This window comes from Physella acuta, unplaced genomic scaffold (assembly GCF_028476545.2).
Source record: "Physella acuta isolate Inbredline_101_S28 unplaced genomic scaffold, ASM2847654v3 ptg000703l, whole genome shotgun sequence".
Lineage (NCBI taxonomy): Eukaryota > Metazoa > Mollusca > Gastropoda > Physidae > Physella > Physella acuta.
In genome coordinates, this window is record NW_026732222.1 from 65,001 (window position 1) to 88,895 (window position 23,895).

General features: G+C 40.7%; 1 protein-coding gene across 2 annotated transcripts in view; it reads left to right on the plus strand.

Annotated features, from left to right (window-relative positions):
• Positions 1-23,895, plus strand: part of LOC131949592 (histone-lysine N-methyltransferase PRDM16) — a 61,166-nt gene that overhangs the window by 20,375 nt on the left and 16,896 nt on the right. The window contains exons 1-2 of one of the 2 annotated variants that reach the window (XM_059311437.1): positions 8,791-8,929; positions 10,412-10,523. In XM_059311437.1, coding sequence (XP_059167420.1) covers positions 10,451-10,523 — 73 coding nt within the window. In that variant the 5' untranslated portion in view covers positions 8,791-8,929; positions 10,412-10,450. Of the gene's footprint in view, positions 1-8,790; positions 8,930-10,411; positions 10,524-23,895 lie in introns of those variants that run through there. The other variant, XM_059311436.1, reaches the window with a different exon arrangement.

The window sequence follows — 23,895 nt, forward strand, 5'->3', positions numbered from 1 at the left end:
GCTATATTTTGTTGTTATGAGCAGTATAAAAATGTGTGTTTTTGGATTTGGATCTTTGACTCGACTTTGAATGAATGAATATTCTCTGCCTCCGTGAATCTGACTCATCGATTGTGTGATGGTTTTAGATATTCCTAGAGAACATTTTCCCTCTATTGTCTACCATTATGTGTGCGTCACTGACATCTGATAAAAATCAGTGGGGAAAAAAAGCAACACAGATTAATCCGCGAAGTAGTTCGTGATGGATCAACCCTGAAGGGTCCGTCATGGTTCCAGTGGATTCTGTGAGTCTGTTAATGGTCGGGAAATTTCGGACAAAGACGATCCCAACCCGATGCGGTGTGAGATAAATGGCTCGCGAAATCGATGCTTCGCGAAGAAGAAGAAGCGAACGCGACTTACATTTAAAGCGCAATTAGTCCGATGCTCAAGCGCTGGGTAAGGTGAAGTATTTTCCAATATGGATGTGGAGAGAGAAGGAAAAAAAATGTCAAACGGACATCGGTATCAGTGCCGTTCTGCGACGGTTCCAGGAGAATGGGAGGCATTAATTTTATGCCCGTTTGTTGCCATCCGTTGATGGTGCGTCAATTAGACGGATCGTTAGGCTCGAGTGAGGTCCCAGCGGCCTAATGCACGTCTCGCTGTCTCGTCGGTCGGGGCGTGGCACTTGGTGGGGCTGGCGTACCCCAGGGGTGAAAGGTGAGACAAGGTGAGACAAGGTGAGCCGGGCTCTGTTGAGTGTCTGATGTTGCCTAGGTGAATCATGTGATGAAAGTGAAGTTTTTTTTTTCCCGTGTTGATATTGATGCGATTATATGCAAATATTGGTGTATCTTTCCTGCCAATGTTCGATGATGCTCGAAAATGGAAACCTCGTTTTGAAAGAGGGGCCTGCTAGGTCACTGGTAGTAAACTATAATTTATTATAACTTGCTAACGACATCACTTACCTAATCTCTAACCCATGTCTTACCGTAGATTTAATCCCAATTTTCGCTTTACGACTTGATCTGATATCAGATCACTATAATCAACCTCGCATCTATTGTTAGGAAGAGTCCATTATCGAACACTACTGAAGTAATACTCCAAAATTATTTTTCAAAAGTTCAGAAATGTTTTTTCGCTAATTAAATTTAACATCTACAATGATCAGGTACGTAATTGTTCTTCTTAGTAAAAGTGAAAGAGTATTCCTTCTATGCTTAGCCAACAATAAACTTTTCTGAAAAATAGGTGTACTGAAAAAAAAATGTTTGTAAAGAAAAACTTAGCACATTTTAAAAGGCTGTAGCCCGCAGTGACAAAATCTTCACAAATGACTTGTCACAACTCACGCGTGACGTGTCACCATCGTGATAATGACATCACCACTCCTCGACCCGCTCCACCGTCTGTAACAGTCGTATCATTGTTACAGCCATCCTAACGGCCATGACATTGTAACAATATGCGTATTGTTACGGCCCCGTGCTTGTTACAAGCAGCTGATTGTGTCAGTAAGGCGCGGGACTACTGTCACTACCAGGTGAGATGATGTCATCAACCGTCACTGATTTACACTTGCAACACCTGTGAATTTTGAGACGAACATGGGACCATTTGTATCAATTACTTGAGTAATGTTCACAACGAATAGAGTCCAACGTTAACTCACTAGAAGTGAGAATGGCTAAATTTGAAAATATTATTGGTTTAAAATACTGGTGCACTACTGATTAAAATAATGATACAGTAATAGGGCTGTTAAGTAGGTCACCAACCAGTTATATAGCTCATGCAGTTTTTTAATGAGCCGTAGAACTGTTTGGTGACCTACTTACCAGCCCTATTTGTGTTTAAGTAGCCTTTTAAAGCCGAAAATTTGATATTGTGCATAATCACATATCGAAAGTGACGTGTATTTATTTTTAAACTGCCCCCGGAATATTGCCCCCCCCTCGTTACGCCACTTAATCTAGATCGTCAGAGCTATTGAAGCGTGAAATATCGATTATGTATTTGTGTCAAGGCCACGTATATACTAAACACTGTAACGGATCGTTAAGTTTACATTTAATATAAAATAACATTACGTTTTCAGTTGTTTTTAATCTACAATAAAACAAAAAAAAACAATCCCTCTAAATCGAAAAATAAATAAAAAAAAATGACGTCAGTATTCTCCAAGCTTTAGAACCCCTTTCATGACCAGACGTCACTGAGCACGTCTTTCATCGCCAGACGTCACGGTGAGCTCTTAGGTGTGCAAATACAGCAGACGTGGTCAATAACGGGGCAGACATCCCCCGCCTTAGGGATCGCTTTTGTTTCCCGCGCTCTCCACAAAAAGGGAGATAATCCATCGATGAACTCAGCCCATAATGTTCAGATATTCGATATCTGAACTTATTGTTCACAGACGAACCGCCCATTGCTAGCGAACTGTGACCTTTGTTTGTTTTGACTTGAAAAAAAATGTTAATAAAAAAACATGGTAAAGTGTATTAAACATGGATTAGAATAAAATATAGTTTTTTAATAAAAGTACTAGAAATATTTAAAAACAAAATGAACTTATGTTTTTATATAACGAATATATTTAATGTTAAGAGCATTGGTTGCCAGATATGTTAGTTCTAAGTACAAGCAATCCGTGTGGAACTGAGTGTCTTAAGACAAGTTTTCCTAACAATTAACGTCTGGATAGGCATGGGAAAATTCCACAACATGGATTAGTTCGTCTGATGGTTTTGTGGGCTCAATTTTTCCTGGGCGGGGCAATAAGGGTTAATTTTGCTCGGCGCTGCGATAGGGGCAGTAGGTGTACTATATGTGAGGGTGGGGGTGGGAGTTAATTGTGAGGGGGGTGGGGGAGGCAGACACTGGTCAACAAATTACAAGGGATTTAGATTTTTTTACAGGGGAGGTAATCTTGTAACCCACCACCAAGAGAAATAGCTGGATAACTAACTGTCTAACAAATTAGACCGTACATGATGCAACATTTGAAAAAGCCTTACAAAATTGATAAAATTAATTTTTTATTGTGTTGATTTCTATCTCAATTTCTTCTACATAAAAAACTACATTTTTTTTCAATGGTGATCACGTGTTCCGCCCCCCCCCCCCTCTTCTTCGACTTCCATGATAAGTTTGATAGATTCGTCTGACCAATCAAATCGTTTTCCTTACATCCCAAATGGTAACCATCCACCCCACCAAAGTATTGACCGCCACGTCAAATATTGTCCGTGTCCGCCATTGTCCGTTTCACGTGGGCCTGTCAAAGTTGTGATTGACGTCGAGAGGATGACGTCACGCCTCCTCGGAACAAAACAAAAGTGCACGAGTTCAGGGGCCCCCTGATTCCGTTGTGAAAACAGCCCCGGGTTGTTGCCCCTGAGGTTTGGGGGAAAAGCGAGTTGCGACCCCTTTGTTGTGATTATCTACTCGTTACGTCCCTTTGTGTGTATGTTCTACGAGTTGGGTGTATTTTGCTTAGAGTTTCATTGGTGTATTCGCTTCAATTGTTAAGGTCGGCATTGTCGCTGTGATCAAAACCATCTCTCCCCGACTACAACTACGACGGCATCCGTTACATGAACATCTTAGCGAACAACTTGATCCTTTGTTCATTTCTTGACTGTTAAAAGTCGCGATATCTAATTAATTGTACCTGTTGTGTGTAAACTTTAATGAACGCACTGTTCACTTCAAAAGTACTTTAAAGAAGGAAGAGAATTCAGTCTGATATACCGTTGTCTAGGCGACGGTGGACCCCTCAACTTAACAGATCGAATTTCAGAAAACTCGACTTGGGTACCTCTCACCTAGTCCCACTTACCTGCTGTATATCGGTCACCTTGACCTTGACTGAAGAAGAAACCACGGGTGATTGAAAAACCGTCTTGACCGGCTTTCAATACAAAACTCGGACAACTGTTTCGATCTGGGGCTACTGTTGTGGTTGACTTACCTACCTACACAATGGCGAGTGTGGTGCTCTTGTGGTTGTGTCAGGTGATGAGGTTGTGTGTGTGTGGGGGGGGGGGGCAATTTGCGACTCTATCCCCCCAAGTGGCGCGGTGACGTCACGGAGCACAAATAATCACGGTGCGATAATTAGCTACAAGTGGAGATAACTAACTATCCAAATAATGTCATGCGTCATGGAGTCCCCCGATACTGAAGGTATGAATGATCGCCCCTTTTTACCCATAGTCATCGCCCCTTACCGAGTGACAAATTGAAATGACCATAAAGTGGTTTCCCACCCCTATTGAGAACCTTCCCCGGCGTGGGGAACGGTATGAATAGCTGACCACTGGTCAGGATCTTGATACACCAGTGGTCTGTTGACTGACCGGTCTGACGGCAGTGGGAGAGAAAAGGGGGGGGGGAGGTTTGAATGGAACGTGATCATGCTAGCCATGATGTGCCGGATATCACGGCAGCGTTGGTCATTTTTCACCTGGCGTCGAGCTTCATTGACTTGTGTTAACCTATTTTGGTTACCTGGCTAAGATAGGTTCGAAGGTCAAAACTCGTTTCCAACTGTTATTTTTAAAATCTATAACAGTATATCAGAATATACATTAAAACAATAAATAGGCGAATACTATATTTAATAAACTTGGACTATCAAGGTAAAGTCAAGAAACATACTCTACTTCATCTGCCCAATGTATCGCTAGGTCTAAAGAGGAACTTTACTTACCTTGATGAATTTAGACTCGGCCATATGAACTCTCGTGAACTAAAGGGAACATAGTATATATTGAAATACTTATTTTTATGTATTGGATTATAACAAAGATATATCTATTTGTCAAGGTTCGCGCATACGTTTTTAATAATATTTTTTACTTTTGTATTTAATATCTAAAATAGAAAAAAAAAACATCAATATTTGTCGTATAGTTGATTTCCACGAATAAATGTTATGTCGTGTAGTTGATTTCCACGAATAAATGTTTTGTCGTGTAGGTGATTGAAACCTTTTATTGTTGCGTCCCTTGCAAGGTGACCAAGACAAGCTTCTACCTCAGTTTTACAAGACCCAGCTCGATGTTTGCCATTGTTAGTTGATACCTCCGTCAAAGAACCCCCCCCCCTCCCTGGTGGTGAAATGTGCGAAGCAACATCTGGAAGGCGTGTTGGGGTACGCGATCGCCACCGAGCGTGGGTTCGAAACCCGAGGTGACAACTGGAGCAAAATACTCTTTTGTGTGTAATGAAGTGTGAACGAAAACAGTTGAAGAAGCGCCCTGCCCCATCGCATTGTTCCTCAACACTTTCAGTCCGGTGTCATCCCCCCCCCCTCCTCTCCCTCCAGCTGTGGTGTCGTTGGTCATTCATAGACCGCGGGTCAACAGTTAATTCAAAGTGATCCGAGTTGATAGCTGGAGTGATCACTTCTTTAAGAAACATTCACAAATGTTAAGAAAATCTTTTTTTTTACTGTCGTGGTCAATGGCGTGGAGATAGAGAACGTCTTTATTCTCATGGTGGTTTAGTAGTCCTTGTTTTGTCATTGACATTCAGGGGAGAGCATCGTTCATTAACTTTCAGGGGAGCTTATCTATCATTAGTTTCAGGGGGAGATAATCAATCATTAGATTTCAGGGGAGATAATTCTTTCAACTATCATAGGAGATCATCATCCAATAAAGCACAGGGGAGGTCACCATTCATTCACTCACGCACAGATGCTGTAGACCGAAAACTCTATCAACTATCAAATCAAATCATATTGCTGACATATAAATAAATCGATTCGGGTTATTGATTGATTGTTCTGTATTCAGGGATTAAGAAGGATATCGGGGTTCGGTCAGTGCTAGGACTTTATTGAAAAAAAAAATAGCGTGCCTTACCTGCAAACATTCTATAATACACAAAGGGATACACATATACATGTAGATACACACATATTATTCATAATTATAAAAAAAAACTAGATAAATTGCCCGTAGAGGGAGAAGTACAAAGGGCGCTAGATTGATAGTCTTATTCTCTAAACCGAAACCAAAACCCAAATTCTCACCTGAACCTTATATTAAACCGAAAACAAAAAATACCCAATATATATAATCCTACACATATGTACGTGGAGTGACGAGAAAACATACAGGTGTCGTCCCAGAATTCCAGCCACACCTGAGTTATTCTCCCTCTACCTAGCAGGCATCCCTCCCCGGGGTGAACAATGGCTCGTTAGAGAGGTTTGTACCTGTCCACACCTGTCACTCTCAGTGCTCCAGAACCCTGGTCTCTGTACCCTGTCGTCAAGCTGGTCCCGGGGATGGTAGAGAATGGGGGGTCGTTTATGTGGAGTCGCTGCTCATGGGTGTGAATCGGGTGGTTAGTATCTAATCTCCTGGCGGAGAGTTGGGGTAAAGGGGTGAATGAAGGTATCGACAATAGGTAGTTAGGCTATACCTGCTGATCCTACCAAGGTTGTCTTGGGGTTGTTAGTGGTTTCTTGTTGCCGCAACCCGGGGATTATCTTTGGGCTGTATTTAGTTTAATAGACTATTAATTTACATTATCTCCATAGGTTAAAAGTCGCGTTAAAATTCACCATTTAATAGACTATTAATTTACATTATCTGCATAGGTTAAACATCGCGTTAAAATGAACTGTATACAATCGTTGTCTCAATTTGAACATCTTGTTATATTACTAGTTAAATGGGCTAGTTTATATTTTCACCTTTTTGAGAGTTCCTAATAATTTGCGTTGTCGTTTGAACTAATTATTGTAATTATTTCATATTCTTCTTAATAATAGTTATAGAAGTATTCAAATGAGTTTACATTGTCTAAAATGTGGGTGTTTTTTATTCAAATTTTTTTTTCTTTGTTGTTCAGACTTCTTAGCTAATTGTATTTTAATATCATCTTTTTATAACCTTTTACTTTATCCATTGTTCAACGATCGAACTAACTTGCCATTAATTGAAATCCGAGTGTTTTCACACTAAAGACAAGAGTGTTAACGATCGAACTAACTTGCCATTAATTGAAATCCGAGTGTTTTCACACTAAAGACAAGAGTGTCGATTTTACCAAACTTGCTACCTCACAATTTTGTTTTACGGCTTTCCGACATGGCGGCCGTATATATCTTCCCATTTGGCTGTCGGCTCTTTGTCTATCGGCACTTTGACTACAGATCTAGACGTATCTATAGCGTTAATCCTACTAATCTTAAACTTATCTCTAACTCATCTTTCACTGTCTATAGACTATTCGCTCTCCTATAAACACACAAACACATGGATTTGATTACATTTCCTGTGATCCTAATTTCACTTCAGCGATTCTCAACCCATGTCTATCTAGGTACCCCATATATTTCTTATTTTAAAACCACGAACCCTTTATTCCAAAATGAGTTTCATTATGTGTAGTAAAAGTACCTTTACGTCTAGCCGTATATATTTATACAATACTGTACTAATAATAACAGTGAAAATGTATTTCAACCTTAATTGAAAAAAAAACAGCTCATAGTTCATGAATATACAATTTACAAAATCATTACAACAAATAGATTTAACATAATAATGATAATATGTAGGCCTAACAGAGAAGACCTTCAAAAGTATAAACCAGGTCCCCTGAAGACCCCCCCCCCCCATTTAAGAACCCCTGGTTTACACATAGCTAATCAGGTTAGAGCAATGACTCGGTCAATACCGGCTGTCTTTCATCTGAGAGGGTCCCAGATCTCACTCTCACCCCCCCCCCCACTCCCCCCCACCCCTGACGTCAGGTCGTTATCTTAAGCTCGGGTCTTAAGATTGTTTTCACGTCGTTTCCAGATCGCGGCCAGATTTCCTTGAAACAATGGCTGATAGGGGGGGGGGGGGGGCTAGGGAGGGAGGGGGAGGGGTTCCAGGGAGGGAGGGGGAGGGGTTCCATGTTGTTTTGATGTCGCCGACGAAGGTTGACGTGATCTTTGTCTTCTCCATTCTAAGGTGACGGTTGCTTCATGCTTCATGTTAAAAAAAAATCACGTTAATGAGAAACCACTTTTCCGTTATAAAGTACCAAGTTATTTTGTCATTAGTCATGTTTGTTTTTGGTAAGAAGGTTCGGGTTTATGATTAGATTATGGTATGTCGGCTGGTTGTTAAGGTTAGGGTTTGAAGGAGTTGTGAGATTGTAGCGCCCTATAATGAAAAAAGATATTTATATACACACATTGACATATATATATATATATATATATATATATATATATATATATATATATATATATATATATATATATATATATATATAATGAAAAGCTGAAATAAAATATCAGTAGGCCTATAGTTTCACGACTTAAAACTTTTTTCTTTTTTCAAAGAATTCTGTTTTTGTAAAGCTCCATCCGATGCCAACTCTATCTATTTGCAGCTTTATAGAAAGCTTCTTGTTTCGCTACGGTCCCAAACAAGCCTTGCTTATTAGGGTCCGTCCATCCCCAGGGGTTCCCCTCCAACCCCACCAGGGGGGTGATACGCTCGTCTCGGCTGACTCGAGTCGTCTGCCTCTCCTCGCGCGCGGCAACTCAGCCGTCACGCATCGCTCGCTCCCCGCGCTCTCCCCCTGCGGTGGGAGGGAGCCCCATCGACCAATGATCTCTCTCCGTCAACTCCCTGCCCCCACCCCCCTACCTTTTCGGACAGGTATAATGAGAACAATTAAAAAAAAAAAAAAGCTAAGCCCCTCCCACGTGACGAGACACGATTAACAGATAGTCTCTGTCGTTCAGATACCTCACTCGTCCCCGTGTTCATTCCGTGGTCGGCGGTGTATCTCATCAGACGCTAACCTTACCTATCCTACAATACCTGACTGTACTCGGTGACCTTTTCTTTGAAGATCCCTCATGAGACTTAAGGATTAAATTCTCCACGCGGAACCTGTTTTTAACTACACGCTGGTATGTTTGAAGATTTTTTTTTTTTAAAAGACATCAACCTAGTGATCGATTGTGTTGTTTATTGATCTTTGTGACGTGGAGTTCGATCAGTTCGATTAACTGTGATTTATTGGTTGACTGATCAGGATTTACAGACTCGATATCTTCAAGTGATTCGATGAGCTGGATGTATAGAAGTCTATTCGCCTGTATCTTTTATTCTCGACACAAGTCTCTTCTGCTATACAGTCGGAGTGTTCTTAATAACTCTTTCACATATTCGTATAGGAGAATATATGTGTAGTATTGTGTAGCGTTGAATAAAAACGGTGATCTTGATGTAAGACCAGGTGTCAGTCATAATAAACATAGCCGTGTGTTTTATCTTAACACAGTTCACTAGTGTGTAGTTTGATGTGTAGCTACAGTTCTTGTGACTAGGTTTTAAATCGACACGTCGCTTCGCTTAGTGTATCTGCTCGTAAACTCATAAACAAAGAGGGGTAACTAGGGGGTGCGATAGGGGGTGTCCGCTACAACTTTAATTTTAATTTAACTATACTGCTGGTAATAACTCTGGTAGAAGCAAATCAAAAGCTTGATAGGTAAACAAAATTGTGGCAAAAAAAACGCTTTTACTGTCTTTGTAATTCAATATAGTAAAATGAATTTTAAAATTGTAAATTGTCACACTGGATCTTCAACTTAATGATTAGAACAATCATTTATGTTATTTAAGTGTAAGTTCAGTGTACTGAGTAGACAACTACCTAGCTGTTGTATCAATTCCGTGTAGTTTTCTCATTTCTTAAACTCAGGTTGAACTCTTCTTCACTCGCCTATGGACCGTCAGGTTCGAAAAGGCAACTTTAATTAACTTTACACTCGGGTTTGTTCTTATTTTAGCGAATGGCTCTAATCTTAACCTTTACTTATCTTTAACTCTTTATCGTTAATGATATAAAATGTTATATCGGAATATATTAATTCTAAAATGTGAGGTCCACTTCCATTATACACACCGCGGTAAAGTTAACATTTTATAATTAAGGCTAGGGTTACAAATTGGTTAGAGTTGATTTTGTTTCGATACTGGTGTGCGAATATCGATACTGTCTTTAAGCTCTTTGATCATGCCGTGTGTCGCGTTATATGAATTGTTTATTATTTGTATTTAATTCTTCAATTCATCAACACAGACCAATCACATTGTATCGATCAGCAATACACCCCCCTCCCCCACAGCAACCAACACAAATAGTGGACTATTGATCTTTAATACACCCATTCCAAACAACCAGCACTAATCATGATTTATCGATTTTAAATAAATACCACCCCCACCCTCACCCATAAACACATGTAATGAGTGTCCTGTGTCTATCAAAATAAAAACCAATCAAAAAATATATCGATTACCCTCCCAATCCTGTTTATTGATGAGCTTCCAGAAAAACCGGTGCCATCACGTGACTGACATCCTTGTTTCTGGTCCCCCCCCAGGTCTTCTACAAGACACGTGACCTTCACCCAGGGGATGAGATGCTGCTTTATGCCAGAGAGGCAGGTTACCCTGATCTGGAACTAGAGAAGTTGGCCAGGCACGGTCTCACAGGTAAGTCGCTCAATACCTGTATCTGTGGGGGTAGACAGAGGATCTTTAGGGACAGGTAGAGGATCTCTATCTGAAGGGTTATACAGAGGATCTTTAAGGACAGGTAGATGATCTTTATCTGAAGGGTTATACAGAGGATCTTTAGAAACAGGTAGATGATCTTTATCTGAAGGGTTATATAGAGGATCTTTAGGGACAGGTAGATGATCTTTATCTGAAGGGTTATACAGAGGATCTTTAGGGACAGGTAGAAGATCTTTATCTGAACGGTTATACAGAGGATCTTTAGGGACAGGTAGAAGATCTTTATCTGAAGGGTTATACAGAGGATCTTTGGGGACAGGTAGAAGATCTTTATCTGAAGGGCTATACAGGGGATCTTTATCTGAAAAGTTGTAAGAAGATTCTTCGGATTAGTCAAAAGATCTTTAGGGGTAGAAATACGATCTGTAGGAAAAGACAGAAGATCTTTATAGTCGACATATCTTCACTGAAGACAAATGATCTTTACCTGAAGGGTTTTACAGAAGAGCCATAGAGGTAGATAGAAGACCTGTATCTTTAGGGTACTGTGGGATACGCAAAAGATCTTCTATTGTATACAAATCTTAAGCTGTAAGGATATACATTAGGTCTTTAGCGGTAAACTTCGTTTTGTTTAAAGCGTGTTATAATCAAACTTATTAAAAAATTCCTAAGATTTTTTAATCTTGGGACTCCGCTAAAGCGAGGAATAACTACAAAAAAATCACATTGAATTCAAATGAAGTGGTAATCTTTCGGACACTTCGTTATGAACATTTTTTTAAACGTCTTTGTTGTTCGCCTATTAGCATAGTTTTAGCCACGCTCGTTGTTGTCTTATTCGCACAGCCAAGCGTCAAAGAGGTAACGAAATATTTTAATTAGCCCCAAGTTCCACGCTAACCCTGACCTCTAGCGGCGCACCGAAAGGCTTGGTGGTGGCTGTTGTTGTGCTCTTGGACGCGGTGCACGATTGCACGCCACGGTGTGCTTTGTTGAATAAGCTCCCAGATAAGTAGCGCACCGTTGGACGATTGTCCATGAGCTTAACACGACTAATCACTCTTTGTTCCAAGAGTAGCGTTTATCCTGAAGGGGGGTGGTAGAAGAGTCCCTTGGAGGGCGCGGGGGGTTCCACTTTGTAACATGTTGAGCTGTTGTTCGACGCCCTGGTATCAGAAAGCGCGGCTCCCCAGTTGTTAGACTACCTATAATACATTCAGAAAAATCATATCAAATCTCATAAATCGCATGGGATTATCTCCATATAAGCGCCGTTTCTTACACCGAACACGTGGCCTTGTAACAAAGCACCGGATTGGTTCATCTCGTTCAGCTACGTCACAATGGCGTCACGAGTCTTTTTTTCCCCCCACCGTCGACCCCCACCCCTCTCTACAATTGTATCTATCTTCATTCAATGGAGTAGACTATCACTGAGAACATAGATCCTTATTGTCAGGGGTCGCCTTTAGATTAAGTCCCCCACCCGCTTCGATCCGCGGTTATCGATGTGTTTCAGGAGATTAAAGCTTGGCGCGTTGTTGAGCAGATTTCAACTACTAAGCGAATCACTTAATATCTTTTGGGGTTAGTGGAGGGAAATAAATTGATCTTAGCTTAAGACGTCCTTAAACTTTTCGCGGATGTTTTGTGCTTAAATCCTCCGTTTATGGCGCTGTTATGTTGTATAGCTGTGTTGCCGTCGTGTTACATTGGTGTGTTAGTAATGTAGGAGTGTGACAATGTGGTGACAGTTATTGTGACAGTATTGTGACAGTATTGTGACAATATTGTGACAGTATTGTGACAGTATTGTGACAGTATTGTGCAAGTATTGTGAAAGTATTGTGACAGTATTGTGACAGTATTGTGACAGTATTGTGACAGTATTGTGACAGTATAGTGACAGTATTGTGGCGGTATTGTGACAGTGATGTGACAATGTCATAGTTGCTACATAAGCACATTGTTGCTGAACAGTTACTGTTACACTTACTTCTATGATAACTGAGGACAATATCAACAGCAACAAAAAAGACACTTGCGTTTTCGCCTGGTTGGTATATTACATTTACGTTCATGATATTTTAGAACCGATACTTTTAACTTGTAAATAAAACGACGGTCTCATGGAGAAGAAAATACAATAAAATATCGTCAAATAACGGACGAACATTTAATCACACAGCGAAATCTATGTGGGGAGTAGGATCAAAGGGGGAGCATCGAATACGCCCAATAGTTCATTTTCCCTCTTAGTTACAATATGGTTTTGTGGTTCATGAACGCCGAGACTACCCTGTGTAATATCCACATATTTATACGCTTGTATACTCTGCATCATAGATACATATTTGTACGCTGTTTTTTTTCTCAGGAACATACATATTTGTACGATACATACGAAATTTATTTTTTTAACCAACCCATCTTAAAAAGTATCGATTTTGTGAGAAGTAAGTGGGGGTGGGGGTAAGGAGGAGAGACTACCACACTTATAGATATAGAGAAGAAAATCCCCCCCCCCCCCACGGGTGTGATCCGCCCCACCCAATGAGCCGATCTTTAATTCCCTCCCATCTGTGCCACGGGGCGATGAAACCCACCACCACTCGGACCCCGGGGGGAGGCGGGTACCCCAGCGGCGGCGCCCACCAAACACCGCGCCCCGAGTACTCAGACAAGAAATTAAAATATCAACCGTTAATCCAATCCATGTTTCAAAAGCCCGCGGCGAAGTGTCTCAACAAAAGCGCAGCCTCCAACACCGTGCGAGCTTAATCGCTCGACGGATTGTTGAAACTATACGTTTTTTTTATACGTTTTGTTGTAGGTATTGTACTTGTATAAAAGAACATCACGTGCATGTATAAGGCATTGCTTGCGTCGGATTACTTTTGCACTGAGTGTACTGTATATTGGGTAATAGTATGCGTTAGGTAATTTTTATTTGTTGTATCGTATAACATGATACTTAAAAGACGCAGTGATTAAGTAAACACGTCTTGTTTAACTAAATGATACAACGTCGGGATTTTAATTCTGATAAGACTTTAAGAAAACTGACAGGATATATATATATATATATATATATATATATATATATATATATATATATATATATATATATATATATATATATATATATATATATATATATATATATATATATATATATATATATATATATATATATATATATATATATATATATATATATATATATATATATATAGGTATGGGTAAAAGGGGCGGGGGGGGGGGGGACACAAGTAGTTGAAAGATGTGGGGTGAACTTTAATCATGATCGATTCAAGTCGTGTTGAATATAAGTGTTAAAACGGTGAGTTCAATTTTAAAATTAATCCGCCGTGACGTCATCAAGTCAGAAACAAGGGGACCACGGAGTCCCAGACTTCTAAGTCATGCTAGTCGACTATTTAAAAAAAAATAAGCCAACAATACTCACACACAGTACCCCCCACACACACACACATACACACATACCCACTACAGCTCCTCTATGACAATCTTAGAATCCATCCGCGCCATGCCCCCTGCGCGTCTAACAAAGAATTTTTATTGAACATTTTAAAAAGGGATGATGACGCCGACAAAAGAATAATATCGATTTTTGATCACCACGGGATGGCAGGTGGGGATCGATATATGGGTATTGATTGTCGGAAATTTTTGTTAAAACAAGTTTTGAAAAAAAAAATTTAGTTTGTCTAGCGGTTGGGGGGATGTGTTGGTTACACACGGAAGACAAACCGTGAAGCATGCTGGGAGATTATTGAATGTCTGTCTGTGTACACAGGGCTGTGTCTGCCTGGGTTCTTCCTATTGTGGGTAGTCTGTCTCTCGGTGGCCAACATTGTACCCGTGAGTGGATTTCATTGACGAAAACACGATCGGTAAAGATGGCAATAGTTCCATGTTTGGCGTCATTATCGGACATCGGAAAAGATGGTCTTTATTCCATGTTCGGCGTCATTATCTTACTGCAATGTTCCCAGGTTTAGAGTCATATTTCTCAATCAACCGAACAAAGCCCGCAATTCCCCTAGGTTTGAGTCACATCATACATCAGCAAAATCCGCCATGATTCCATGTATGTTGTCTAACCACCCAGTCAAAGTATTTTAATTAAAAAATATTTCTTTGATATCGCTGGTGCCATTTTGTATTTGGTCTACGTCGATCTCTCTGTTTTTGTTCACGTCCTGACGTCTCGTCCATCGGACAAAAGACAAACGTCCTTTGTTTCTTGATATTGCCTCTTTCTCTTATCCCCAACATTGCTACCTTCTCTGCTTCTCTTATCCAGATATTGCTTCCTTCTCTTATTCCCGACTTTTCCTTCTTTGCTTTACCTCCTCTCATTACCTCCTCTCTGCCCCTCTTATTCCCTTCATTGCCTTCTTCACTGCCTGTCTAACTCCTGACACTGCCGCCCCCCCTACTCCTGACACTCCCCCCCCCCCTTACTCCTGACATTGCCGCCTCCCTTACTCTTGATATGACCGCACCCCTATTCCTGACATTGCTGCCTCTCCCCCCCCCCCCTTACTCCTGACATTGCTGCCTTCCCCCCCTCCCCTAACTCCTGACACTGCCGCCTCCCCTTACTCCTGACATGACCGCCCCCCCCCCCTTACGCTTGACATTGCCGCCTCTCCCCTACTCCTGACATTGCTGCCTCCCCCCCCTACTCCTGACATTGTCTTATAATGTCGCTCCATCTCCCTCCACTGTTCCATCCCGCTGCCTTGGACAATCACCAGCAGAGATCGATATTGCTGTCTTCATTGATCGGACCGTTCGACAGGTTATGTTTATAAAGACTTCAACAATGCTCTCAGTCACTATGATCCATGTCTTTTGTTGGTTTTGATCCTACGATCTTTTTACGCCTTGGAGGCTGGTTTTTTTTATTTTAAGAATATATAATCCCATTTTTCATAAACCCAACCCAGTTCTTCATACACTTAGAGAACAGTAAAGTATGTTCTTTTTCCTTCGGGGGATTCTTATTTATTTTACTCATGTGTTGAAATTATACTGTCTTTCAATGCGTCATACAACCATCTACGTCACAGCAGTTTAGCCACGCCCACCACTACATTCCAACTACATTTTGTAACATACATCTTAGGGAAGTAAAAGATGAATACATATGCGAAATAACAACGAATTTTTACACATTTTTTTTTTGTTTTACAATATTGTTAGGGGCAAAACTGGAATAAAGATTTGCGTCACACCTTTGACAAGTGAAATATGACATTAAAAATACATTCAGATCTAACGCAAGATAGCGCTTAACTCTAACGCTAGCCTAACCCTTACTACCATAATTAATGAGAGGGCTGATTAAATATGACCTGGAAACGGAGAATCCTCTGTTCTGCCATGCGCCTGCTGTTCCACCAATCACCCCGCTGTTCCGTCCGTGTGCGACCCCCCGCTGAAAGTTCTATATTACAAAACGGGCGTTGGGCACAGCATAAGCCATGATACATATTTCATAGTTTTTGGTCTGTCTTTTTTTTTCACTTAGTTTCCTGCAAAGGCAGATATTGTAGTCATTTTTACAGTAGCGCCTAGCACTGTTGTTCTTAGACTTCAGTAATAATTAGAAGAAAGGACGCTCTGGGTCTGGTATTGTTACCCATCGTCTCCTTTTTAAAATTTCAGAAACGCATAATAAACAATATCGCCTTTATTCTTTAGAAAAGATACGGCATAAAGGGAAAAATTTTCCCGTTAGTTGTTTTTTGTGTGTGTTCAACTTCCGGCAAGGGGAGATAAAATATTTAAAGGAAATACAAATTCTCGCTTTCAAGAATAACACAATAGAGGAGACGATGCCATTTGAAGATTAAAGATAATTTTATGAACATCTTTTGAACAATCTGTTCAGTTGAATAATACCGGGCGGTGTCTTTTATTCGAAAGATAATGCGGTTATGATGATTGTGAAGCGAACGGTTAATGAAAATAGCCGAGAATGGCTAAAGAAGCCGGGGACGCATTGAGCTTGTTGTTTTTGATATATCGGTACATGCGGAGCGGGGCGGCATTTAATATTCAATAGCGGGTATTGAGCCGGTCACCCCATTGATGTTGTAGTCTGTTTCATTCTGTGACGGTAGGGGGTTGGGGGGGGGGCGATGTTATCTGGTGCTGATGTAACAGTGCCATCAAAGACTGACTGGTTGCTTTTTGTCTTATGATGGGAAGGGAGCGGGGCTGGGGAAGGGGTAGATATGATTGGGGATCGATTTTCGATACAGTATTACGGTGATTATACGATAGGTAAGCTATACGCGCTGAAAGAGGTGTACACACATAATCTCGTTTATACATACACTGACATACGAACAGACATACGTATGAAAACAAACACTCGTACACACATACGAACAGACATACGTATGAAAACAAGCACTCGTACACTCGCACACACATACGAACAGACATACGTATGAAAACAAACACTCGCACACTCGCACACACATACGAACAGACATACGTATGAAAACAAACACTCGCACACACACACACACATACCCATCCACAAACATCGGCTATTGTTAGCTGATGATTCATGTGTTAACAGTTGCTATTTTTAACCAATCCGACTAAGCGATCTACCCCTTGCAAAATTGTAAGGCATAAAAACAACTCAAGACGTCTGCTAGCATAAATCTTTACCCAACCAAACGAACATTTCAATTGACCCGACCCCTGAACCCATAACGCACCCGATACCCCCACTCCAATTGAAAACCCATTTTTTTTTTTTAAAATCTTATCTTCGCCCTATTACCTCCCCTTATCACCCACCAGCATTTTAATAAAAAAATATCTTAAGTTATCTCCCCTTTCTATTCCTACCACGACGATGTTTTCACCGCAGCGGTTTCTCTCCCCTTTTGTCAAAACATCATATTAAGTTAAATGACTACACCGCGGCCTCACACCCCCAAACGGTGGTATTTAACAGATGAAAACATATATAAATAATAGATGGACGCTCAATAGCGCAGTATTGCGGTGTGTCCCCCACCCCCCTTCTCTCTCCCTCTCCCCCCATTGCGCGGGTGTTAGAAGCCACACCGGTACTATCACCGGTAAGCATATGTGCTTTTGTATACGAACCAAACACCTGCTAGACACAGCTATGCTCCCCCGGATTTTGCCGTCTCTTTTGTTCCCGAGAGCGGAATTTTTTTTTTCATTCTGGTTTTGGGGTTGGGTGGGGGTTTTGGAGTAAGTGTGTGTATGGAGGGGTGGGGGGTGTATACTTGAGGAAAATTAAAAACGATGGGCGTTGATCGGATGACGACGAAAAAAAAGGGGAGCGTTTGACAGTTTAAAGACACGGGACTAATACTCATAACCTCCCTTTAGCGGAAGAAAAGACAACTGGCCGCTGTGGGTTTTTTTCAGGGGGGGGGGGGGGGGCAATTAAAAGGGGGAAACTACTCTTTCAGTAGTTCATACTTGAGTTATCCCAGGCTTACGGGGTTATTGGTTATTATGAAAGAAAAGTATGTTTTGAAATTCTCATTCCGGTGTAAAGTATTTATAAACAGGTGCCCAACCTCGCTAATAGTGACGGATGGTTTCTTTACCCCCCCCCCCCCTCCGTCATCAACCTCTACCCCTCCCTCGTTTAAATTCTGTCCGTACACATTAAATGATACATTTAAAAAAAAAAAATTTATTTGAAAATTATTTTTTAAAAAAAGTTTCCCGGTTAATTTTTTTTTACATTGTACATGTCAAACTAAGCCTGATTATCTTTCTTGAAAAACAAAATACACCAAACTTACTTCCCCTGAGTTCCCACACTTACATTGACTGCTATGGGGGAAGATTTGAATGTAAGCAAAGCTAGACCGTGTGAAACTAACATGTATTGCGTCAGTTCAATTTTTTATACTTGAACTTCGTGTCAACCTTTAGACTCTTCCTTTACAAACCTGTTTTCATTACTCTGCAGCTTATAACCGGAGTTAATTCACACCATTTAGTTACCACCAACTCCCTACACCCCCTTTCAATTTTCGCACCCCAACCGCAAATCAGAAACCTAGCTACGCCCTTTATTCTCTGTACTCCAGTATGTTTTAAAACTCCTTAGAATTATTATGGGTTTTTTTTTCACACGACAGGATATGATAAATAAATAGTAAATAATCAGCGATTTTACTTTTCAAACACACCAAAGCAGAACAATTCTTTTATTTTGAGTTCTTTAAAATGTGTTTTAAAATAGAGAAGCGAGCTTAAACTAATGATAATTAAATGGATGAAAATGAAGGGACGTAGATAAAAGCAACATTTAAATGATAAGGATGTTAATCGAGATGACGTAAATCAGACGGTCATTAACAAAAGGGACGTAAATAATGATATTAATAAAAGGGACGTAAATCTAAAAAAAAAACCAGGACGTAGCTCAAATGCCACAGAAAAAAATGACAAGAATTAACGAATGAGCTTCCAATTGTTGATTTGACAAGTTATCAGTTATAAGCATATAACCCTCCCTATTCTATCCCCTCACCCCCTCCCTATTACAATAACCTGTTTGTTACTTCGCTGCTATTTTGTATCTCAAAATCATAATTACCCCCCTTCCTCAATTTCCACTTCCCTTCTCAAAAAAAAAATATGTATAAAAATATAATAATAATAATTTAGGGAAAAAAATAAATACAAAACGCGAAGAGGCGGGTAGTGCGATTGAATAGGATTTTTTAAGCGGGGTAGACAAGCGTGGAGCACCCTAGCGCTGGCTGATCCTCATTGACTAGCCGACTTCTCAGCGTGCTTCCTAGGACGTTCGGCTTACAGGAAAACCAAATTGTCACAGGGGTATAATAAACTATGTACACAATGGAGAGGATCCCCCTGCCTCATCACCGGCCCTGTATGAAAAATCATGGATTATAAAGGGTTAAGTCCGTGTCTGGACAATTTAATAGTAATTTGGCCTGAGACGTGGTCGGATCTACACTTTGTTGGGAAGGCAATGAAATTATGCATAGTGGCATTGAAGGTGAAATCGAAATTGCGGAGGTTATATTAGGTAGGGAGGGGAATCTATGAAAAATAGGAGAGGGGTGGGGGTGGGAATGAAAGGGAATAAAAAGTAAGTACAATTCGTGAAAGGGAAGAGGATTTAAATACAGGAATTGAACTTAGAGATGAGTTGGGGGTGGGGCCAGTTAGGGAAGGTATGTTAAGGGGATGCAACTCTGAATGAAAAAAAATATAAATAATAATGGCCGATGGCAGGGCGTGTTCCTATTTTATTTTTTTCTATTTTTAATATACGAAGATTGGAAAAGGGTCGAAAGCGAGATTGATGCGTGGAGTGACTTTGTGAATGGGCGATTTTGTTGAAAGATTAAGCGATAGTGCGTTTCTCGTGTATGAGTGGGTTCCCACCCCTCCCCAGCCCCAATGCTTTAAGCTTCTAGATTCTATTCTGTGACTTTATAAAGGGGAGAAAAGCAGATGCTTCCTCGTCGTTTCGCCTCACACACAGCACGTAATGTAGTGCGGAGTGAAGGTACGTCTAATCCTTTGTTGGGCGTTTGGCTCCCACGTTGGGGGCGGTCGTCTGGCAGGAAATTAACGTTTGGACGGCCACAATATGCTGTCGGCCATGACAGGAGTATGGAGCCAGTCATGACAGGGGTATTGTGCTAGTTATATGAGGGTATGGTGTTAGTCATATAAAGGTATACTGTTTGTCATATCAGCGTATGCTGTTAGTCATATAAAGGTATACTGTTTGTCATAGCTGAGCATGTTGTTAGTCATATGAGGGTATACTGCTAATTATATGAGGGTATGCTGCTAGCTATATGAGGGTATGCTGCTAGCTATATGAAGTTATGCTGCTAATTATATGAGGATATTCTGCTATACTTATCTGGGTATGCTGTCAGTCATATCTAGGTATGCTGCTATACATATCTGGGTATGCTGTCAATCATATCTAGTTATGCTGCTGTACATATCTGGGTATGCTGTCAATCATATCTAGGTATGCTGCTATACATATCTGGGTATGCTATCAGTCATATCTAGGTATGCTGCTGTACATATCTGTGTATGCTGTCAGTCATATCTAGGTATGCTGCTATACATATCTGGGTATGCTGTCAGTGATATCTAGATATGCTGCTATACATATCTGTGTATGCCATCAGTCAAGTCAACGTCACAAGATGTCCGCACATCGAATATGACCACCCATTACACACCCCTTACACCAATGTAAACACTCACTCAAGCAACAACACTCATTAGCACCACCAAGTGACAACCTTTAACCTCCACACAACACCTACGCAATTAATTAACCTTCAAGACTCTAGCCTCAGTATTGTACACTAACCCTATAACATGCTCATCAACCTCCCCATCCCTTATCCCAGACTTTCCCAGGCGAACTATATTATCCCAGATATGGCTGACACTATCCTTAATCCTTATTGTCTAAAAAAGCGAACGCTCGTTTTGTCTACGCACCAATTAACGAACCATGCAAATGATGTGTGTCACAATAATTGGGCGTGGCCAATCGGGAATTCCCGCAAGGCTGTACACAAAACCTCCTGGTTGTTGCCGGGTTGGACTAAATTAATGATGTCATGCTTTCTATGACATGCCAGGTACGCCCAATATTTTGGTCCAGCAAGCGTGAACGTGTCATAATTTAATACTTGGGGTTAGACGTACCATCGTTAATTAACTGGCCGGTACCGCCGATGACTATGTCGTTAATTGGCTTTACAATCTTTGTTGTATGTCTTGAACGACACTCCTAAATTTTAGTAAATACATGCATTATAATTAAAAGGGTGCGGTTAACCCAATAATGACCGAAATTTTTAATTTCTTGAAACAATTAATTAACATGGACACGCAGGTTTAATAATTAAACAAGATAAGCAGTTTAAGCTAGGGGCAGGTAATTGCCAGACACGAAAAACGTGTGACACGATAGAGTTATCTCCTCGCGCGTGAGACGACGTGGTTTGGCGCGATTTGATCAGGGTGTCGCAACTCAGCTGTCGACGCCAAACAGCACAACTTCCGCCAGCACTACAAGGGGCAATAATCCAGCAGCGCAGTAAAGGGAGATAACTTCGATTCTCACGCCGAAACCCCTACAACGTACACAATCGTAAAAACTAGATAAAAATCGATACACATCCGGATCAATACGACACTGCTCAACTTATAAATTTGTAACTATTTCACCTAGACAAAATCAATACACCCCCTGTAAGGTAACTAATTACTTTAAACAAAATACCCCCCCAATACAATTCGTTTCACGCATTATATATTACTGTCACACAATCCATTCGCGCGGGCACGCAACTAAAAAAAAACCAATACAGCCTCGTACTGGCTTTAAGACAAAAGATGGCTTCCACGAAGCTCTGAGGAAACAAGACAGCTATCTTGAAGCGGGGTATGCATAATGTATTGCCGTTTGCACAGGTGGCGCGTCCCGTACTCCAGTACAATTAAACGGCGCCGGCTCATTAATAATTAACCTCTAACCCCCGACAGTTTTTCTAGTTCAGTTGCGTTCGATTTTTTTGTTTTACGATCGCTGTTCGCGCAAAAATTTATCTACGTGCTTTAAAATGTAGACTGTGAAAGAACTGATGCTATTATCTATTCCTTTAAGGCAAATATTTTTTTAAGGTCTCATGACGTGGCGGTTGGCCAGTTAAATAACTTTTATTTGTGGCCAAATATCTTTGCGGCTTATAAAATTGTAATCACCAATGAAACCTTTACGAAACACGTTGCGTGTTACTGTTGGTTACTATTGTGGCAGGATATTGTAGTACCAGGCTGTAACCTACACCCAAAGTAAGCGCCACGTCAAAGGACACCATTACAGTATACATTTGCACAACACTTAATAGAATACCGCCTTAAAGCAATATCACTAACAATCATCAAAGCGCATTATTTGAACGTTTAGTATAGCATAACATGATAACATTCACAGTATAGACACATGCACAGTTCATAATCATAAAAAACTTTTTTAAACACCAAATTACATTTTTCAAAGCCATTTAAAAACGCAATCTTTTAACATCACCATCACTTACTATGGTAAAACATACATTTTAGCACATTCATAGCGGACCTACTAAAAACACTAAACCCACAAACACTACCATCAAACACCAACCCTCCCAAACACCACCATAAAACACCAAACACCATCATAAAACACCAAACCCCAAAACACCATCACACCACCCCATCATATTCATCCGCACACTCGTCAACCGGTCATTTCGTCGTCTGTCATCGCCCCCTTCCCCCTCCCTCCCCCCCCCCCCCCCCCGGGTCAATAGCGCATACCGTACAGGACGACACGATTCGCCGCAATTAATAAGTCATCAGTCTTGCCAACCCACCCCCGGGGCCATTTGCATGTCATGACTTCTGCAACCCCGCACCCCGGCATTAGCACCACGCTCTACCCCCCCCCCCCCCCCACCCTCCCCAACATCCGACTCCCTTTGTATCCATTAAAAATACAACATCCTATTCTCATCCAACTTTTGCAAGTGGGGCAATAAAAAAAAAAGAACCGAAAATATAATAAAATTATCTATTTCAAGTCGAATCATTTATTTAATCGTTTTCTCTTTAAACCGCGTAAAAGAAACCCCGGTAACGCCGAGTTTTGATGGTGTGTATATGAAAAATACCGTACCTTGTCAGCGCCTGGTTATAAAACCAAGCCGCATGCATTTTGTTTCGCTGCAATAATACATTGTGTCATTGAACTCGATGGGAAATGGGATGACGCATCCCATTTCTGGGTTTATTGTTTTCGCCCTGGTGTCGCTGTTGATCTGTTTCATGCCAATTAACGAAATCATTTTCATTTTTATTGAGCTATAAATGAATGCATTATTCATCGTCGTTACCACTGGAAGTAAGATAAAAATTTATTATTTGAAAAAACACGGAACGGAAACTATATCCGGACTAATTTTTTTTTTTTTTTTTTTTTTTTTTGGACATTTTTTTTCTCTCTTTTAACAAATGAAATGAAGAATCCAAGCACAAATGCACCCCAGCACTTGTCTCCCCTTTTTGTCTTTCTTCTCATCAATACTCCGATTCGGTTTCTTTACGACTTCCGTTTTGGGCCCCTGAACACTCGGAGGCTATTCTTTAATAATAGCATACCCCATTCTCCCTCGACAATGCTTAATTTTGGGTTCAAACTGCAGGGCGATCCACGTTTTTTTTTCTTTCCCCGATG